At 43.0% G+C, this 17,960-nt stretch overlaps 1 protein-coding gene across 5 annotated transcripts in view; it reads right to left on the bottom strand.

The window, feature by feature from the left end:
- Nucleotides 1-952: 952 nt before the first annotated feature.
- pkn1b (protein kinase N1b) overlaps nucleotides 953-17,960 on the bottom strand; it is a 32,844-nt gene continuing 15,836 nt past the window's right edge. For all 5 annotated transcript variants that reach the window (XM_046414833.1, XM_046414832.1, XM_046414834.1 and 2 more), the window contains 21 exons: nucleotides 15,656-15,956; nucleotides 14,186-14,331; nucleotides 13,932-14,052; nucleotides 12,798-12,943; nucleotides 12,079-12,292; nucleotides 11,806-12,000; nucleotides 11,347-11,456; nucleotides 10,667-10,810; nucleotides 10,348-10,423; nucleotides 8,496-8,637; nucleotides 8,027-8,117; nucleotides 6,413-6,504; nucleotides 5,933-6,005; nucleotides 5,116-5,207; nucleotides 4,825-5,001; nucleotides 4,618-4,680; nucleotides 4,424-4,500; nucleotides 4,143-4,285; nucleotides 2,440-2,547; nucleotides 2,262-2,342; nucleotides 953-2,165 (listed from right to left, as the gene is read on the bottom strand). In XM_046414833.1, coding sequence (XP_046270789.1) covers nucleotides 1,962-2,165; nucleotides 2,262-2,342; nucleotides 2,440-2,547; nucleotides 4,143-4,285; nucleotides 4,424-4,500; nucleotides 4,618-4,680; nucleotides 4,825-5,001; nucleotides 5,116-5,207; nucleotides 5,933-6,005; nucleotides 6,413-6,504; nucleotides 8,027-8,117; nucleotides 8,496-8,637; nucleotides 10,348-10,423; nucleotides 10,667-10,810; nucleotides 11,347-11,456; nucleotides 11,806-12,000; nucleotides 12,079-12,292; nucleotides 12,798-12,943; nucleotides 13,932-14,052; nucleotides 14,186-14,331; nucleotides 15,656-15,956 — 2,796 coding nt within the window. In that variant the 3' untranslated portion in view covers nucleotides 953-1,961. The remainder of the gene's footprint in view (nucleotides 2,166-2,261; nucleotides 2,343-2,439; nucleotides 2,548-4,142; nucleotides 4,286-4,423; nucleotides 4,501-4,617; nucleotides 4,681-4,824; nucleotides 5,002-5,115; nucleotides 5,208-5,932; nucleotides 6,006-6,412; nucleotides 6,505-8,026; nucleotides 8,118-8,495; nucleotides 8,638-10,347; nucleotides 10,424-10,666; nucleotides 10,811-11,346; nucleotides 11,457-11,805; nucleotides 12,001-12,078; nucleotides 12,293-12,797; nucleotides 12,944-13,931; nucleotides 14,053-14,185; nucleotides 14,332-15,655; nucleotides 15,957-17,960) is intronic.

Genomic DNA, 17,960 nt, shown 5'->3' with positions numbered 1-17,960 from the left:
TACATTCCCACTGTGTGTTTCATTCCCATTAATAATTTCAATAATGCTTTTAATGATGACCATTTCAGGACACCATTAAGAATAACAGCTGGGACCCGGTCTGGCTGTGCATCAGGCTCCAATCACAACCATTTACCGTACATGTACCTGTTCATACTCAGAGATGGAAAATATTTTTACAAAGGTCAGCTATTACATTTTACCCTTTTGCTGAGTTCGGAGAACTGAGTTTCCCTGTCCTGGTATCAATGTGACCTGTAGACAGCAATTATTGTCTGCCAAAGCCCTTTTCCAAGAAACACTGGAAATGTCTACGAAATCTGTCATCAGTCCATGCGCTCTTGGTTTTCTACGTTGGTGATCACAGTCTTTATTATACCAGAAGGATTTGTCATGCCTAAGTATGAACATCAGTCATCTGAGGAGCATTTCCAGGGTATTCACTTTTAGTTCTGAACATCTGTGACAGAAACCTGCTAAGGCAAAAACATCCACCAAACTTTCTGTCTTTCTCTCTGAACATCACGAGGACTGTCAGTCTGCGCTGTGCTGCAGCTTCTCTGTGATTAGATGCTGCTTTCAGTCATCTTCTTCTTGAATTTCCCTCGGGATCAATAAAGTATCTATCTATCTATCTATCTCCCTCATCACTGACCCATGTCAGTGACTCGGTGCTGTTCAAATCCTGTCACCTCCTGTTATATAGATTCATGTAAATCTACTAATCTACCACTTTCTCAGAGGAGATTGTCTTTAAAACAGGGAAAACTAGCTGCTAGTTGTAAAACAATAAACACCATCAAGACTAACAGCAGAGCAGCTTTGAGAGGCTGGACTCAGCCACAGCTAACATGATCACAATGACGATGCTAACATGCTGATGTTTAGAAGGTCCATTTATCCAACAAAGGAAAGGAAACTCCAAAGGACATAAATAATCGATGCTTCTGTCTTTGGTTCACATCTTTACTGAGTCACAGTTCCAACATATTTCACCACCAAATGACAGAGGAAGAAACACAGATGGAGAATAAAACAAAACAAAACTATAAATCACAAAAAAGAACAAAATCTGTAAAAGCCTTTTCTTATTGAAAAATGATTGTAGTTAAAAATCTGTATGTTGCACTGAAAGACAGTGGACAGAGAGGACAACGAACACACACACACACACACACACCTTCTCTGTTCAAATCCCCCCACTTGCTCTGCTCCCCCCCCCCACCAACAGGCTGCAGCAGCTCTGATCCAATGTTAGCAGAGTTTACTCTTTCCTCTGGCTCCCCCACATGTTGATGTACAGGTGGTGCATGACTGCAGCTGATGCGGATACATTAATGACGGGGGCAGGGACACCGTACACAACGATACACACACCTAGCGGCAACAAACAGCAGAGATAAAAAGGACAAGAGACTGGAGCATGTAAAGGAAGAGACAAACTGCTTCCTGTCAGATTTATCACTTTCACACTTTGATATTTTAGGCTCTCGGAATATTTCAGTACGAATGCAGACTCATTTTTTTTATGCTTCGGTGTGTTGCCAGGCAGGGCAGACAGCAGGATCCATCATCTCATCTTGCATTTGTTACATAATCTGGATTATTTCATGTTATCATCAGCACTTCCTCTTCCTCTGAAAGTCACGCCGGGTCATGGATCTACTGACCTCTAGAGGTGAGCAGATATGAGACACTGTGTATGTGCTCAACATGCTGTCATCAGATTCCACTGATCCCCATTCGCATACACTCGGCCCAGCCAGTCTTTCATCCTATCACAAACACACACACACACACACACACACAAACAGGCAGAAAGAGGACAGGGTAGGAGTGATCCTCGCCTCTCTTCATCACTAATTTCCTCTCTCCCTGTACAGGACACAGAGTCAGCCTTCACTCCTCAGTCTCATCTCAGAGTCTGTGGCTGGCAGTGGGCAGCTAATAACCTTGCGGCTCTAGCAGAGGTCAGAGACATAGTCAAAATCCTTGAAGTAGTCCTGTTCCCTGCGGCCGAGGGTGCGGCGCTCGCGTGGCGGCGTGAGGGCCGGAGGTTCTGCTGTGAACTCCACGTCGAAGTTACTGACATCTTCCTTCCCTGCGATGGTTGGGACAAACGGGGGAGTGACTTTCCTCTGAAGAAGCGCCTCCCAGTCCACACCCTAAATGACACTCACATTTAGTTTCCTGTCAAGACGTACTGAGTACAGCATCAGTACGGGATGCAGTAATGCTGAAATTAATAACTGCACGCTTACTCGGAAGAAAGGTTGTTTTTTCACATCTTCAGCATCCTTCTCTCCAGAGCCCAGACGTCGTTCAGGGTTTCTTCTCAGCAACTAGCAACCGAGCGAAAAAACCAATTACACATCCTTTTTTCAGTATTGTTTGTTGCCGCAGTTAGTGAAAGAAGCGTGTCAGCATGTGGAGCCTTACCCGTCTGGTGATGCCGATGGCTTCGGTGGAGAGGAAGCGAGGGTAGCGCACTTCGTCGTTCACTATGCTGTCGAAAACTTCCTCCTCATCGTCACCGGGAAACGGAGACTGAAAGAAGCAGAAGCACATTATTTTGCACTGCATTACATGTGAAATCTGTCTCCAACAGCCTTTACCTATGACAGTTATTACAAGTCTTTCAAATATGTATTCCTTCCATCTGACACTGAGGCAGCACAGCCCATAATGCTTGTTTGGACCATGTCCCTCAAGACAGAAAAAAAACTTCTTACTTCATCTCTCATTTATGACAGAAATTAATATTCAGGGTGAAAAACTGGAAATCACAGTTTTCGCTAACATCAGTTGGACATCTACCATATAAACATGCAGAAATATTAAGTAACATGTAAAGAACACTTTGAAGTTTCACATCATTTGAATAGAAACTAGGATATCCTGCTAGGCTTACTGTCAACAAATGAGATCAAAAGACATGAAGTCTGTCTCTCACCAGCTGTGCAATTAGTTGCAGTTTTTCTGTAATTAAGACCACATTTCCCATAAAATCCATTGCTCTCAGGTCCAAGAACACCCTGTTCTCCTTCTCTTACCAGATATTTTTCCACACTCTTTTTTTATCTCCCTTTACAAGATAAAAAAAAGATATTTTCCAGATTTTCTGTCGATCAGCTTTTCACTCCACTTTTTCGCTCTGAAGACTCTTGTCCCCGATGAGTCTCTTACTGAGGATCAATACCTCAGTTCCTGTCTTGAGCCGGAAAGCACCTCCTCCATTGTGCCAACAGTTTGACATTTTGGGAAATACACTGATTCACTGTGCTGCAGAGAGTTTGATGAGAACATCAATACCACTCTCATATCCATCCAATAATTATAAAGCGGCCGCCAGCAGACTGATAGATTATCTTTGCATAAGGACTGGCAGCAGGGGGAAGCAGCTAAAACAGCCAGCCTGACTCTGTTCAAAGGCAACATGACAGTGTGACACGTTTGTGAAATTCATACAAAAACCGAAGTGTAAAAATGACAGGTATTTATGGGGGGGTCATGTGAGTATTTCTCGGCCAGGACCATTAACTCCTTGGAGTCTCATCTGGTTGCCTGGCAACTGTTGCTTGCCAAGAAATAACACACAACCCCCACAGGGAGTAAAAAAAGAAGAAAAAGAAAAAAAAAAGCTAATGTGTCTGTCAGTGAGCTTTACAGGTGGGTTGTTACCTTAAGACAGGGTCAGGCTAATTATTCCAATTTTTCCCATCTCTATTCTGAGCTAACTGGCTACTAGAATATCCACCTTGAGCTTATACGCTTCTACAAACTATTAGTAAGTAAGTCTATTAGTGTGTAAGTTCACATGCTTGGTGAATAAAGCCGATTCTGATGCAACACAAAGAAGCCACAGATTGTAAAACATGGATGCTTCACGCACATCTTCAACCCAGGAGCACAGATTATCTGCACAATGAGCACAGTTTCAAGGTGGACACCCGAGATTAGTGTCACCACTTCAGCTTCTGAGCAAATGTGAAATATGGTGACAATCTGCTCTTCTGTTGCCGAGTTACTGAGTCAGCTCAGTTCATCCTCGAATCCAAGAGGATGTTTATGAGAGTGAGACTGACAGACGGCCGGACAAAAGACATACAGACATAAAGACTACTCCAACTCTGCCTTCTTACCTCGCCGACCAACATCTCATAGATGAGCACCCCGAGCCCCCACCAGTCGACTGCTCTGGTGTATGACGTGTCTGTCAGCACCTCTGGAGCCAGAAACTCGGGGGTCCCACAGAATGTACTGGTCCTGTCCCCATAACCCATGCCTCAGTCAGACAAAGAAGTTAAGAGGAAAGAAAGGAGATTTGAGGGGTGAAGAGAGAGAATTATTGACTGTGCTAGTGCTGAGTCATGTCAGTGTCTGTCAAATAAATCAATACAGTAAGGAACTGTACTTTCCTTACCTTCTTTACAAAGCCCAAAGTCTGCAATCTTCACAAACCCCTCTGTGTCAAGCAGCAGGTTGTCCAATTTAAGATCCCTGACAAAGAAAGAAAGATTTTATGCCAAATACTGAGTGTTGCCAAAGGAAAGGATCCCTCTTGTACAGCACATGCCGTGTGAGGATGGAAAAGACGGAGGCAATGGAAGGACTCACCGATACACAATCTTATGGTCATGAAGGAACTGCAGACCCAGGACCACACAAGCTGAGTAGAACCTGTCAATGGACAAAAAGACAGAGATCTGAACAGATAGTCTGCTACATGTCGACGGCTCTTTAATGGATGCACAGACATAGATACGTAGATCATGGAGCTTCTTCTCTTTGACGCAGACACACACACGCAGTAGCAGAACTCACACAGCACGTGGCTCGGAAAAGACGTCGGCATGTATGTGCATCATGAGGTCTCCTCCCGCCGTGTACTCCATGACAAAACACACATGTTCTGGCGTCTGGAAGCATGCAAACAGGTTGACCAGGAAGGGGTGGTGGGAGCCGTTGACGGCCTCAAAGATCCGCTTCTCACACATTAGACTGCAGACGACAGTAATTACTGTACGAGGTGCAATTATGAGGTGAGTGAGCTTTGACATGTCGCTCAGACTTGTGGTGGAGGTCACCAAGTCTTGTCTCGTGTAATGCAATTACCTGTCTACTTCATCCCTCGCAACAATGTCCCCCTTCTTCAGGGCTTTGATGGCGTACAGACTGCCTGTCTTTTTGTACTCTGCAAGCAACACCTAAAGAGATTGATATTTTAGTTACTGTCAACAAATCTCATGTCAACACCAGCCTATTTGCTCCTACTGAAGATGTAAAGCTTTAAAAACAGGTCATAAATATATGATTTCATTTAGTTTTGTTTTTTTTTTTTTAAAACCCGCAATAATGTATTTTTTTGTCCACTCAACATTGGTGCACCTCCAGCATCAACATTAGCATTTATTTAGACTCATGTTTCTCATCACCAGCTGAATGTGAGTCCAACACTGACTCTCCTTTTAGCTCCGTTTTATTTTGTTTTTTTGCTCTCCACCATCTCCTGAGGGAAATGTCTGGCTCCCGAGCAGCTAAATACTCCACTATGTTCACCTAGCTTAAACTGTGCCCGTCTGCAGCTTGATGCTGAGGAGGCGGCGCACAGAGGATTTATCAGAGCCTTTTTAAAATGACAACTGCTGCTGCCTGCTGCTGCTGCTGACAGAGACACGATTGATTAAAGGGAACCAAAACAATAAAGTCTCAGGTATTAAAAACAAATGATCCAAAGCAAACAGTAAAAATGCTCTCGAGAGCTAAGGGGTACTGCAGAGTCAGGTGATGACTCTTCGCTCTTTGTTTATTAGTTTGTGCAGCGAAGTATTTAGCGATAGAGATTTAAGAAGATAAAGATGGAAAAAATGTTACAGTGCTTTGATGAGCAGCGTAACTGTTCATCCTGTGAGGAAACATGAAGTTTGATTACCTTCCCAAAGTGGCCTCTGCCAAGTACTGCCATCAGTTTGAAGTCCTGCAGACAAAGAGGGCCACTGCTGGGTCTGAGAGAGAGATTACAAGCAGATTATAGGCACTGCACACAACACAACATAACATGATGTCATGTTTAAATGTGCTTCATACGCTCATCAACACTTGAAAAACATCCCAGACTTCCGTTGGGTGTGTATGACTCTTCGAGTGTTTATTTTGTGTTTCAGCGTCCTGCACGTTTCTCATTTGGGGAGGCATATGTTGTAATCCACATTAATGATGACTTGGCTTTACTACCAGGTGTTAAAAAAAGAGGTTACAACACAGGACCATATTGTGTGAGGGGGTGTTACTGATGTCAAGCTGTGTTGGCCATATTGCAAAAGACATGCTCAGGTATGGTGTGTGTGTGTGTGTGTGTGTGCGTGTGTGTGTCAGAGAGCGAGAGAGTTAGATCCCTGTTTGTTTTGTGCACCTGCGTAAAGAGTTCTGTGACAGTGATCTGGTTGGCTGCTCGTGAACAGGGACATCCGGCGTGGACGGGGGCTCAATGACCGGCGTCTGTTCCTGTGAAATACCACGGAGTTGGAAAAAAAAAGGAGGAGGAGGAGGAGGAGAGGGAAGGAGAAAAATAAGAACACCAGCACAGCGAAGAGACATGGAAAGTGGAGAGAGAAAATGACAGAAAGGGAATAACAGAAAAGAAGGGACAAATGGGGACAAAATGATGACTAACATCTGGTCTGACCTTCAGTCACAGCAGACAAACAGACAGTTATGGAAGCACATAATGCTGGCTGCCAGATCCCCTGCTGGCTGACAGCCTCACTCCTCCCCTCTTCCTGTCCTCTACACTCCTTCCTCACTGCTAATTAGTTGTCTAAAAAACATCAGAGTAATTAATCCCATAATACTTCAACTCCACTGAACACACCATCTGCCACAGGCCCTCTCTGACTCTCTCTGTGCTTGCCTAATTCTGGTTGTCTGCTCCTCTGGTCTCTTAAAATTTAAATTTGCTTTATTGGTGTGGCCACAATTAAACACTGGACTGACAAAACATGTTGCGCGAGGTATAACTGCTATTGTTTACTTAGTACATGAATTATATATGCAAGGTTTCCCAAATGTAAAATTTATCTTATGGTAAGAATTTTAAACTGGTTTTGGATGCTGTGGAAAAGGAATTAAAACTTATCATCATCACCCCTTGTAACAAAGAAAAAGCAAACTGACAGAGGTGTTATTAGAGAGAGATTACAGAACATAAATTACGCTGCAATCATATGTAAATATTGTGAGGGCATAGTAGATAAGAGTTCACCTCCAAAACAAATACACGTCTGCTTTTTGTCTTCAGTGTAGCTGTAACCAAAGCCAAGTATCCAGAATGGACCAACCCACTGGTTACAGGGACTCCAAAATTTAGAGATTTATGAAAAGTATTATCAGAATCGCATGTCGACATTAATATGGCACTGTACATTTTGGATATCAAATAAGTTTTGGGAAGAGGAAATAAGCTGCACCCTTTTCACTCTGCTGGATTGTTTTCATTCTTTTCTTCTGTACTGATTTGCCGGGCATTTTTATTGTCTTATGATGTTGTTTGACTTTACAATCACACCAATCTCCAGATTTCCTCCTCCCATCTGCTTTCTCTCTCTTCAGAATATTTCCTCTCTCTGTGGTTCTCTTCATGCCACCTCTTTATCCCTTTCTCCACATTATCGCCCTCTGCAGACTGTTCTTCACGCTGGGAAACTCACACGGATTTGGCCTTGATCAAGTTAAAGCTCCCCTCCATCCAATTATGTCTCATTAAAGCCGTCTCCCTGACTTTTCAGTTCTCCATTTCTCCACTCATTCTTCCTCTCTCGTCTCTCTCCTGACAGGCCTCTGCTCTGCTCTGTCTCAGATTTCACTGCAGCACACAGTGCGGTGGCCTATGACTGGAGCACTGTTCCCGAGCCAAAGGCTGCACGTAGGAATGAGCAAAATAGCAACACGATAGTGTAGTGATGCCCATCTTTCCCTCGGTCTGCTTCTCTTCCTCTTTGGCCTCCATCCCTCTTTGCCTCTCACTCACCAAAGGACCGGGTGCATCCACCACATCTCTGCTGATTTCAGCTTTGGGAGGTGAGCTGCTTTCCAGATTCAGCTTCTCCACTGAGATTTCTCTGTAGGACACACACACACACACACACATACAAAATAAAGAAAACAAATCTGAGAGTGCAACTCAGCGCTGTGGAGCAAAATGATGACAGTAAGCTCTATTGCATGAGTTGGTGCTGAGGTTTTAAAAGCTACAGGCTTTTCAGATTGCCTCTTAGTTGGTTCACTCCTCAGGGCTGTGTGCTTCATTTATGCGGTTCAGTGATTTCATAACAAAAATAAATCAATGAAAACCTGAAACAAACATCTCTTAAGTTATATTCACTGAACAAACAAAAAAAAGTGATGCTAAAAGGCCAACTTTTCCTAACAGAATTGCATGATTTGAAATACTTAAATCTAAAAAAATAACTGTGTGCATTAACACACTAGTTACCTACCCTGTGCTGTGTGTGAGTGTGTTGCTTGTGAAACTGGGTGTGTAGGCAGGTGTGTTGCCTCCAGTGGGGATGGCATTCCTCAGCAGGCGGACCCAGGTGGCGATGTCCACGTTCATCTGACGAGCACGCAGGAAGGCTTTACCTGAGACACACAGAGTGGAATATAAGTGGATGAAGCAAAGGTAAAACACTAAAATGGCTATGGCTACTACATCTCATCACTGGTTCATTTGATCCTTCCTCTCAGATAGAACCCTCTCCATTATTGTTGGTAACTCCTCCTCTTCGTCAGAATAACACTTGTGGTGTTCTGTAAAGGTCTATCCTTGGCCCTTTTCCTTATTTTTAATCTATATACGGTACCTCACCCTCAGTAATGACATTTGTAACCTTTTACATCCAATTCTGCTGTTATGCTGACCCCAGTTGTCTTAGCTTCCCTTAAGGTCCGCCTCTCTGATATACATTGTTCGATGTCCCAGAACCTCCTGCAATTCAACACAGATAAATAAATGGTCCTGTTTAGCCCTCTCAGTTCCAGATCTCAGGACAGTCTCTCTAGTCTTGGTTCACTGTCAGAAAATGTCAAACCTGATGCTAAAAACCTCAGTGTTTTATTTGACTCTGAACTTAAATTTGATCATCAAGTGAAGAGTGCAGTCTAATCTTGCTTCCTGCATTTGCAAAACATTTCTAAAATAAGATCCTTCTTATCTAGTCAAGATCTCAACAGAGTGTTTAATGCTGTTATCTCTTCTTCACTTGACTACTACAACGGCCTTTACTCTGGTCTCAGCCAAATCTCAACACATTGCCTGCAGCTAGCGCAGAACGCGTGGGCTAGAATAACTGCAGCTATATGAGGAAATACTAACACATCACTCCAGTTCAAGCTGCACTTCGCCGGATACCAGTGAAATGTAGAACTGATACCTCAGCTAGCTTTTATCCCTGCATGTGCCATTTCATAACCTGAGGTCCTCAAACTTGGTTCTTCTGGTTGTGCCTAAGTCCAGCTTGGTGACAATGGATGACTGGGTCATTTGCTATTAATACCTCTGGACTCTGGTATAGCTTGCCTGGGGACCTCACATTAGCTAGCGCAGTAAACACTTTTAAAATCTCTTTGAAAAACTTTATAAAATCACATCAAAATCACATTTTTGAATTCTTAATGCAATAGCTTGCTGCACTTTGTATTTTGAGCCTATGTGCAATTCCAGCCTTTAGGAAAGGTAACAAAGGTGTAATATGAATAAAAAGTATTATTATTATTTAGAAAAAGTAAATAAAGAGCATCCATTCATGCTATCTTCAGAATCTGAGGCAGTAAGTTCTCCTGTAGCTTTAATGGTGTGAGACAGCTGAGCTGTTGCGTGACCTGGGCTTACATTTCCCGCAAAGGTTTATAATCCCAGTTCCAGAAAATACCATTTGCACTTTATCTGCAGAAGCGCCTTCAATCCCTCTGGCTTGTAACGCAGCTCACTTTAAACAAGGCAGGCATCACATATGCAGACTGGGCAAACCACTCTGTCAGGCTGGAAGTCAGAATCTCAGACAGCTAGAACTACCACCTTGTGGTTATATGCTTCTGTGCACCAGTGAAAGTCACAGTTCTCTCACATCCATGTCTGTCCAGACTCATATGTTATATGTAATGACTGACAGAGCTCAAGCACATGGTGCAACAACAACCATCTGAAGCTCAACAGATGGTTGTTGTATAGCAGTTTGATTGTTTTTTATTTACAGAACACTGATTTGACAGGCCCTGATTTGACCCTCTCAGGCCGTAGTGTAGCTTTCTTAAATTCATCAAATCATCTCACTTGAACACACTTGAACATACCGTGCTGTTTAGAGAAGACTTTCTTCTGCCTCTGGAGTCTTCTGCCTCTCTCTATTACTGGGTTGAAGAAAGTCACCTAAAACAAAAATATCATGTTCAAACAGCAAACTGAAACTACAGCTGGTGTCTGACATCAAATACATTATAGTCTCTCTTTGTAGTAGCTGTTTGGGTTAGTTAGCAAACACAGGCTATAAGGAGCTATGCACGATAATATCCATTAAATTCATATGCAGTTATATGCACTTGTAATGTTGTTTATAAGATTGATGAATGCCTCTTATGTTGGGTTATGTGTGTGTGTGTTTACTTCCTGTACCTCAGCCAGCAGTAGCCCCTGTGGCTCCAGTTCCAGCTGGATTCGATGTCTTTGGTTGTCCAGGAACTCTTCCAGCTTCAGGTACTTCAAAGCGCACAGGGAGCGGTAATCTCTCCAGTACACTGCAATCTCCATCTCTCTAGACTGATCACACAACACAAACACCATGGATCCACCAAAAAAATGTCATATTTAGGCTTACTTTTGTTTTAGATTTTTAAACTTAAAGGCCATCGTACTCTTACAGGATTATATTTCCTGTTGGACGCCCAAACCTAAAAGGCCGTCTGCGGTTAGAAATACTGTCTATCTGTCAAACGTGTGTGAAAAACAACTTGTGCTGTGTGCTCGACACCAGATCATGGATGCAATTGTTATTGAAAACAGACACACCAGTTGCTCCTCTGTTGCATTTCTGACAACATAGATCTTTGTGTTTGCTGTGTGTGGGTTTTTTTTTTTTCTTTCTTTTGACTTTTTTACAGGGACTCTTGTCAGAAGCTCATTTGCATCTCTTTGCAAGGAAACTTTTGGGTGTGCGTGGAGACAAAAATCTATATGAAATAGTCAAGATATTTTTTTTGTAAAAAATGGAGAAAAAAGAAAAAGAAAAAAGAAAGAAAAAGATGATGAATGTCTGGTGAAAGTTTGACATGAATCACACAGTAACAGAGTCTTACTCTCTCCAGTTCTACAGTGAAGGTCTGGTCCCAGGCCTGCTCTCCAACGGTTCTCCAAAGTGTCTGCCCCACCACTGCGTTCTCCAGCTTCAGCACCGCACTCACCTCCGCTGTAAAACACACACACACACACAGAGGTGCTGCCTTTTCCTGAAGAAACACTGAACAGGTTCTTCCTGAGCCACAATCCTTTACTGATCTCAACTGTGGAATTCATTTGGACCGTCAAACAGAGACGTGTGACTGAAGACAACTGATTATAAATCCTTGGATCAGAACTGTCCAAAAGGTCTCAAATAAATAGCTGAAATGTGCCATGTCTACGGCTAAAAGTTAATGATTCTTTAAAAACTGCTGAATAGCAAGCATTTAGCAGATAGACCCACATTATAATATGTATATATGTAAGTGTGAACAACACAAGTAGTACGCTTGAAGTATTTGAAATGACTGTCTTACTGGAGAGCTCCTCGTTCTTGCTGGGGATCTTGAGGCTCATGCTGCTGCTGCTACGATTGTAGAGGCCACTCAGTTTGAAAGAGGAGCGTCCATCTCCCGGAGAATGAGAGGGAAGAACCACCGGGCTGCCTCTGCTCCGCCCTGGGACCACCTCCAGCAGCCCCATACAGCCCAGAAGATGCACCTGAAGAGTACCTGGCAGGAAAGAAAGTCTGTTTAATAAAAATGACAGCGATTATAAAAAGGTCACTGTAGGTTAGGTGTAGTTTCTACCTGTGAGCGGTGATGGCTTGCTCAGGGTGCTGTACTGGTTATGGACATATGGGGTGCTGTGGCGAGAGCTGAAGGCAGAGGAAGAGGCCAGCACTAACTCCTCCTTGATGAGGCAGGCTTTGGGATGATCCTCAGGGAGCTCCAGCAGCCTCTGCTCCAGAGAACACCTGAGCAGGTCTAGACGCTGGGAGGACTCGCTGAGACCACACTGAGCCTGCAGACATCATGAAGCACTCAACTCTTGCTGCTGTTGTAGTCTCTAAATGGTGTGCATTAGTGTCTAAATACTTTTTAACTTCCTTTGTTTTGTCAATCGATAGTAAAGCACTTTGAATTGCATTTAACTGTTTGAAAGGTGCTATATAAACAAAGTTGGATTGATTGACTGTTTGACATTTACTGTTCAGAAGTAAATGTATTATTCTTCTCATCTAACTTTAGGCAAGAAATAAAATGTCAAAACTATATCAATATGAATCTATTTATTAGCTGTATGTCTAAATGTAAGCAAACGTGTAAAATGTAAACCTAAATAAATACATGATATTATGGTATCATTACAAAAATGTAAATAAAACATGAGAAGAAAATCAGCAAATCAGCATTGTGTTCTTTGGTGTTTATCAGCTTTTACAAGCATCTCTCAGAACACAATTGATACCACAATGCAGACTGAAGCAATAGTGTTTTAAATCAAACCATCCCGTCGGCTCTCTGACCTCAGCCAAGGCCTTCTTGTCTTGGACCTTTCCTGCACCCAGCAGTCGCATCATGTTCTTGGCCCCCTCAGCCATGGCGTGCTCCACGCGGTAGTGATGCCACAGCTCCTCCACCCGCAGCTCCACCCCACACAGGTCAGGCTTACCTGGGACATATTGTCAGCTTTAGTCAACAACATGCTGTACAGCAACATGCATAGATGATATATGCTGACATCAGCACTGTACAAGAATTAACTTTAAATCACATTTGGAAATTTGTTCGTGTTCACCAACAGATGCTGACAAAGCATCACAGAGGAATACTGGTAAAAAAACTGTCTTTTCACTGGGAGGAGAGTATGTTGGGTCTTTAGCTGCTAAATACTCCCCTGCGTTCACCAGATACTTGTAAACTGTTCTTGTGCCCTGTTTTGTGTTGGGCAGTGAGTAGAGGTTTCTTTTTAAAATATAACTGCCTGCTGTAACTGAAAACAACACTGACGAGACCAGTACACTAACAGTACACTAGTGGAAAATCAAAACTTCTTCACAAGCTAGTAGTGTAGGTATTGATTATAGTCACTTTAAAGCACAGGGCTGAAGAGACAGCATGTGGGGAAAAATGAAGGAGAACGGACAGAAAACAGACTCCTGTTACAGGCTTATGTCTAAATCAGTCAGCTTGCTATCCTTTCCAAGATCACTGTTGCTCTTTCTGCTGCCCTGAGCTTCAGTTTTCCTTTCCTGTTTATTCTCTCTTTCATCTCTAACTCCTTTCTCCGGTCCACTTCACCCTGTCGTCATCTCTGACTCAGTCCTTTCAGTCTCACTCCCTTCCTGGCTCCCCGCATCTGTCCTGCCTTCTCTCTAACCTCTGTTAAATGAGGCATGGCTTTTAGTTGTTGGGCAACATCAAGGGGATGCAGGAACATCAATAAGGCTCTATCCTGAGCGAGTGAGAGGTCTGTAATGGGTAATGTGTGTGTGTGTGTTTGACTGGAAGACTGTTCACTGTGAAGTTCTGAAGCAAGAATTGATCCATTACTACCTGCATCATAAAATATGCAGTGTCTATAAACTAAAAGAGTGACAGGTGGGATGAAAGAGGAACTGAACGATGAGAGTGAGGAGGACAAAAAGAATGATAGGTACATTGGTTGTCCTCCGACTGCTCTGTGGCCTGCATGGCCTTTCGGATCTGCATGCGGATGATGTCGATCTTTGTCTTGCTGTCCTGCAGCATCTGCTGAGCTGTCAGCAGAAGTTTCTTGTCCTGTGGTGAGACATCAAGAACAAGAGCAGATCAAGAACAAGAACAGGAGAAGATTAGGGACAGATTACATGGCAGAATACTACACAATAGCAGACCGGTAGAGTTATGGCTGGTGGCTGAATCAGATGAATACCTTGGTACCTCCGTTGGCATAGATTGGGATCATGTTCTCTGCTCCCTGTTTGACCTTCAACTCAATGTTTAACTGCCGCTCCAAAGCTGCGATGCGGCTGTGGTTGGCCGACGTCCGATTGACCGATCCTGGAGATTTGGGGGCATCTGGGCAAGAAGAGTGGTTGGATGGTGAGAGGTCAGGTTACTGCTGGTCTAGTTGCTAAAACATTGTAATCTGTCCTCTGGTGGTACACAAAATTAAAGACCAGTTATTGGACAGGTTTTAGTCCGTAAACCTCTACTTTCGTTTACTGCAACAGCATAAAATAGGTTTCTATATCGATTTCCTGTCTTGGAGGAAGCCACTGGTTTCAGTTTGTGCCAGTGTGATGAAAATTACACGAGAAACGCAACCCATCATGTAGAACTTTTAATTTCTTTTTTTGGTTGTTCATTTGTCAAATGGTAATTCAGATGCAAATAGATACCGCTTTAGAAAACACTCCTTTTCAATGTGTTCAGAAGCTTAAAGTCAACTTAAGAAAACACACGAGTAGTACTGGGACACACTGTGGAGGATTAATGTGACAGGTGAGCAAGCAGCGTGGCTCAACGGACAGAAATGTTGGTCTGTTAGTGCATTTCAACAATCATAAATGTACACTCAGCAAGCAAAGGTCTGAGTGTTTTTAGACATTTTGTCATGTTATATATCTTTAACTAACATTAAAGATGTCTGCATACACACTCATGGTTTCCAGAGTATGAAACCAACTGACTGGTAATCCCCTAACTTTTCCGCTGGTGGCACCAGCAGGTTGACTTTTTTTGTGTGTGTGTGTTAAGTCATCAATTCAATCAACTTGATGGACTGCCATTAAATTTGGTCCACACATTCATGTCCCCCTCAGGATATATTGTAATAACCTTCCCTGACATCATCAGGTCAAAATTTCAACTCATTTAAAATTTTGGTTTATGACCAAACACCCACATTTTCAGCCTCAGCTATAATTTATATTTAGTGCTAATTAGCAAATGTTATCATACCAACAGGCTTAACAAAGTTGAACATGGTAAACATGATACCTGCCAAACATCAGCATGTTCACACTGTGACCAGAATGCTAAAGCGAGCATTTAGCTCAAAGCACCATTGTGCCAAAGTACAGCGTCACAGAGCTGCTAAGATGATTATAGACTCTTAGCCATGTTTAGGTTAATGTCTCTGTGCTTTGTGACTATGAGATCATGGGTTCACTGCGATGGTTTAGTTATCTAAAGGTTTTCAGCCTGATCTAACACCAATGTTTGTCTAGAAGCAAGGAAATGAACTTAAAATAAGTCATATCATCACTGATGTAAAATGTATGTGATGTGCAGTGCTGAGAAAAAAAACACGCAAAACCACCAGTACGACCTTTTGCAAACAAAGAAAATTTGCATGTAATGAAGGTGGTGTTATCAGTACACTCAAACAATGCTGTACCTCTGTTGTCATCAGGGCCCTTCACCACGATGTGTGCATCCAGCTCCTGCAGCTGAGCTTGGAGGGATTCCAGCTTGCGCTTGGAGCTGCGGAGCTGCGAGTCAACCTGCTGGGCATTCCTCTTGTCCGTGGTGGCTCTGCGCAGATTCTCCGCACCCTCCTTGATCTTCAGCTCCTTGCGGATCTCCCTGCGGATCCTCTCGCGGTGTTCGTCCAGGCGCTGCTGCACGCTAGAGTCAGAGAAGTCAGAGTTTTGGTCCAGACCAAGCTGCTGGAGCACGGACAGCCCGCCGGGATCAGTCTGAAGAAGGAGAAAACAATGAAGGTGTGATGGTTAAGCAGAAGGCACACAAGGAGAAGGATGTAGTGTAGTGGCAGTAGTGATGTAAAAAATTAATAAGAATTATGAGAAAAAATATGGTTTAACTATGCTTAGTCCACTTTGATTGAAGCAGAATATTCAATTGGAGTTGAAAGAGAAACCGATTCAAAAGGTGACACCTCCAGCTGAGAGCTGCTGGGCTGAGGTTATGACAGACAAAGCCGCCAACAGCCACCCTGCAAAGCCCTGACAAAGTGGAGCACTGAGGGATGAAAGGAGATGAAAACAGCAACTCTGAGTGAATGTGAAACCTGCCGAGCTGAAACTGTGAGGCAGCATCAAAGTAGAATCATTACTTAAGTGCATAAAGAGCCGAGCGCTCACATCAGCTCACCTACTGATCGACACTAACCTGATTACAACTGATAACAACAGCAACAATACGAGCTAAAATCAATCAGTGTCATGCCTGTGTTTGGATGGGTCACACATTAAACACACACACACACACACACACACACACACACACACACAAAGAGTGATGCAACACATTTGTTTTTGAGATTTAAAAGGAAAATTCTGGGTTTTTATTGTTTGTTTTTTTTAATGTGGGCATTATGTTTACATATGTTGGAGTGTAAATGATTCAAACCTCCAAAAAATATTGGAATTGGTCCAGTAAAGGACTGTACTCTTTAACAAAAAGGTCTATCTGCGTAGGTTCATCCTTTATTCTTATTCTTAGATTTCAAGCACATATTTGTTAAAATCAATGTCAGTAAACACTTTGCCAAGATGATCCATCCACCTGACAGCTGTGGCACATCAAGACGCTGATTACTGCACGGGTGTTCTGTAAACTGGTCACAATACAAAGCATCTCTAAAATGTGCGGTTTTATCACACAATGCAACCGACATGCTTGCTGCAGGAATGTCCACCAGAGCTGGAACAAGCGTTACATATAATATCTCGAAATTTGACAAATTTTTTGACAGTACCCCTTATGTCAGTGTTCTTTGTTGTTTTGGAAGTGTAACTTTATTAGTGCAATATCTGTATAGGTGACCAGTGAAAACACTTTATACTCTCTCTTTGATACCAGTGGCTACACAGGATGTTAATGAGCTGCAGCGTTCTTGTTTGTGCAATCAGCCACTGATTTCAGCACTCCCTATCTTACTGTGTAATTCTGCACATTACTCTGTGCTCAGGATCGAATCGGAAAGCAACGTTGATATTGCGGGGGTGAGACGACTATTGTGAGTTTTGATGGCCACATAAAACAAAGACGGATAAAACATGATCTGGACCCCTTCTTTGTGACGAACACAACACAACAATGAGACTGTGGGAGCTGCTTCGACACAGTGAAACATCACAATTTGTATCAGTGTTCATAAGCTTTCCAGGTTTGGCCCAAGCTGTAAGCTGACCGCTTGTCTAATAGCAATGCCTGTCCTCAAATGTCAGTCAACTGCTGCTCACTCAGATGCCTAAAGCTTAGACAGTGCCTCTATTAATATGTCCAAACTCTGTTTGTGTTTCCTCTGAAAAAAAGCACACCAGTTGCAACATCTTTATCACTTCTACTTCCTTACAAAAAAAAAGATTCAAATTTCAACTTCACTTAGCATGTTTGCATATGCAGAGAACTGTACATATTCTTCATAACCACACTGAAAAGTGCCCTGAAAGCCCAGCAATGTCATGCACTCACTAAAAGTTGTGACATTAGATGTCATCAGGTCACACACATGCATGCATTTCCACGGACACTGAGGGCTGTCCCCTCCCCTCTGCCACAGCGTGATGACGGGGTGCTCAGGGCCTTTCACTGCGCCATGCAGCAAGCCATCCAGCTTAGCAGATCTGATTACAACTTCTTAGGTCTCTGTGTCCATCCAACTAACATGCAGGCTGGGGCTACAGCTCTGCTCTCATTAAAGCCATAATCCATCTGCAGCACAATGCAGTACAACA

This window comes from Scatophagus argus, chromosome 16 (genome assembly GCF_020382885.2).
Source record: "Scatophagus argus isolate fScaArg1 chromosome 16, fScaArg1.pri, whole genome shotgun sequence".
Lineage (NCBI taxonomy): Eukaryota > Metazoa > Chordata > Actinopteri > Scatophagidae > Scatophagus > Scatophagus argus.
The sequence above is the reverse complement of the archived record's forward strand: the minus strand, read 5'-3'. Positions and strand labels throughout refer to the sequence as shown.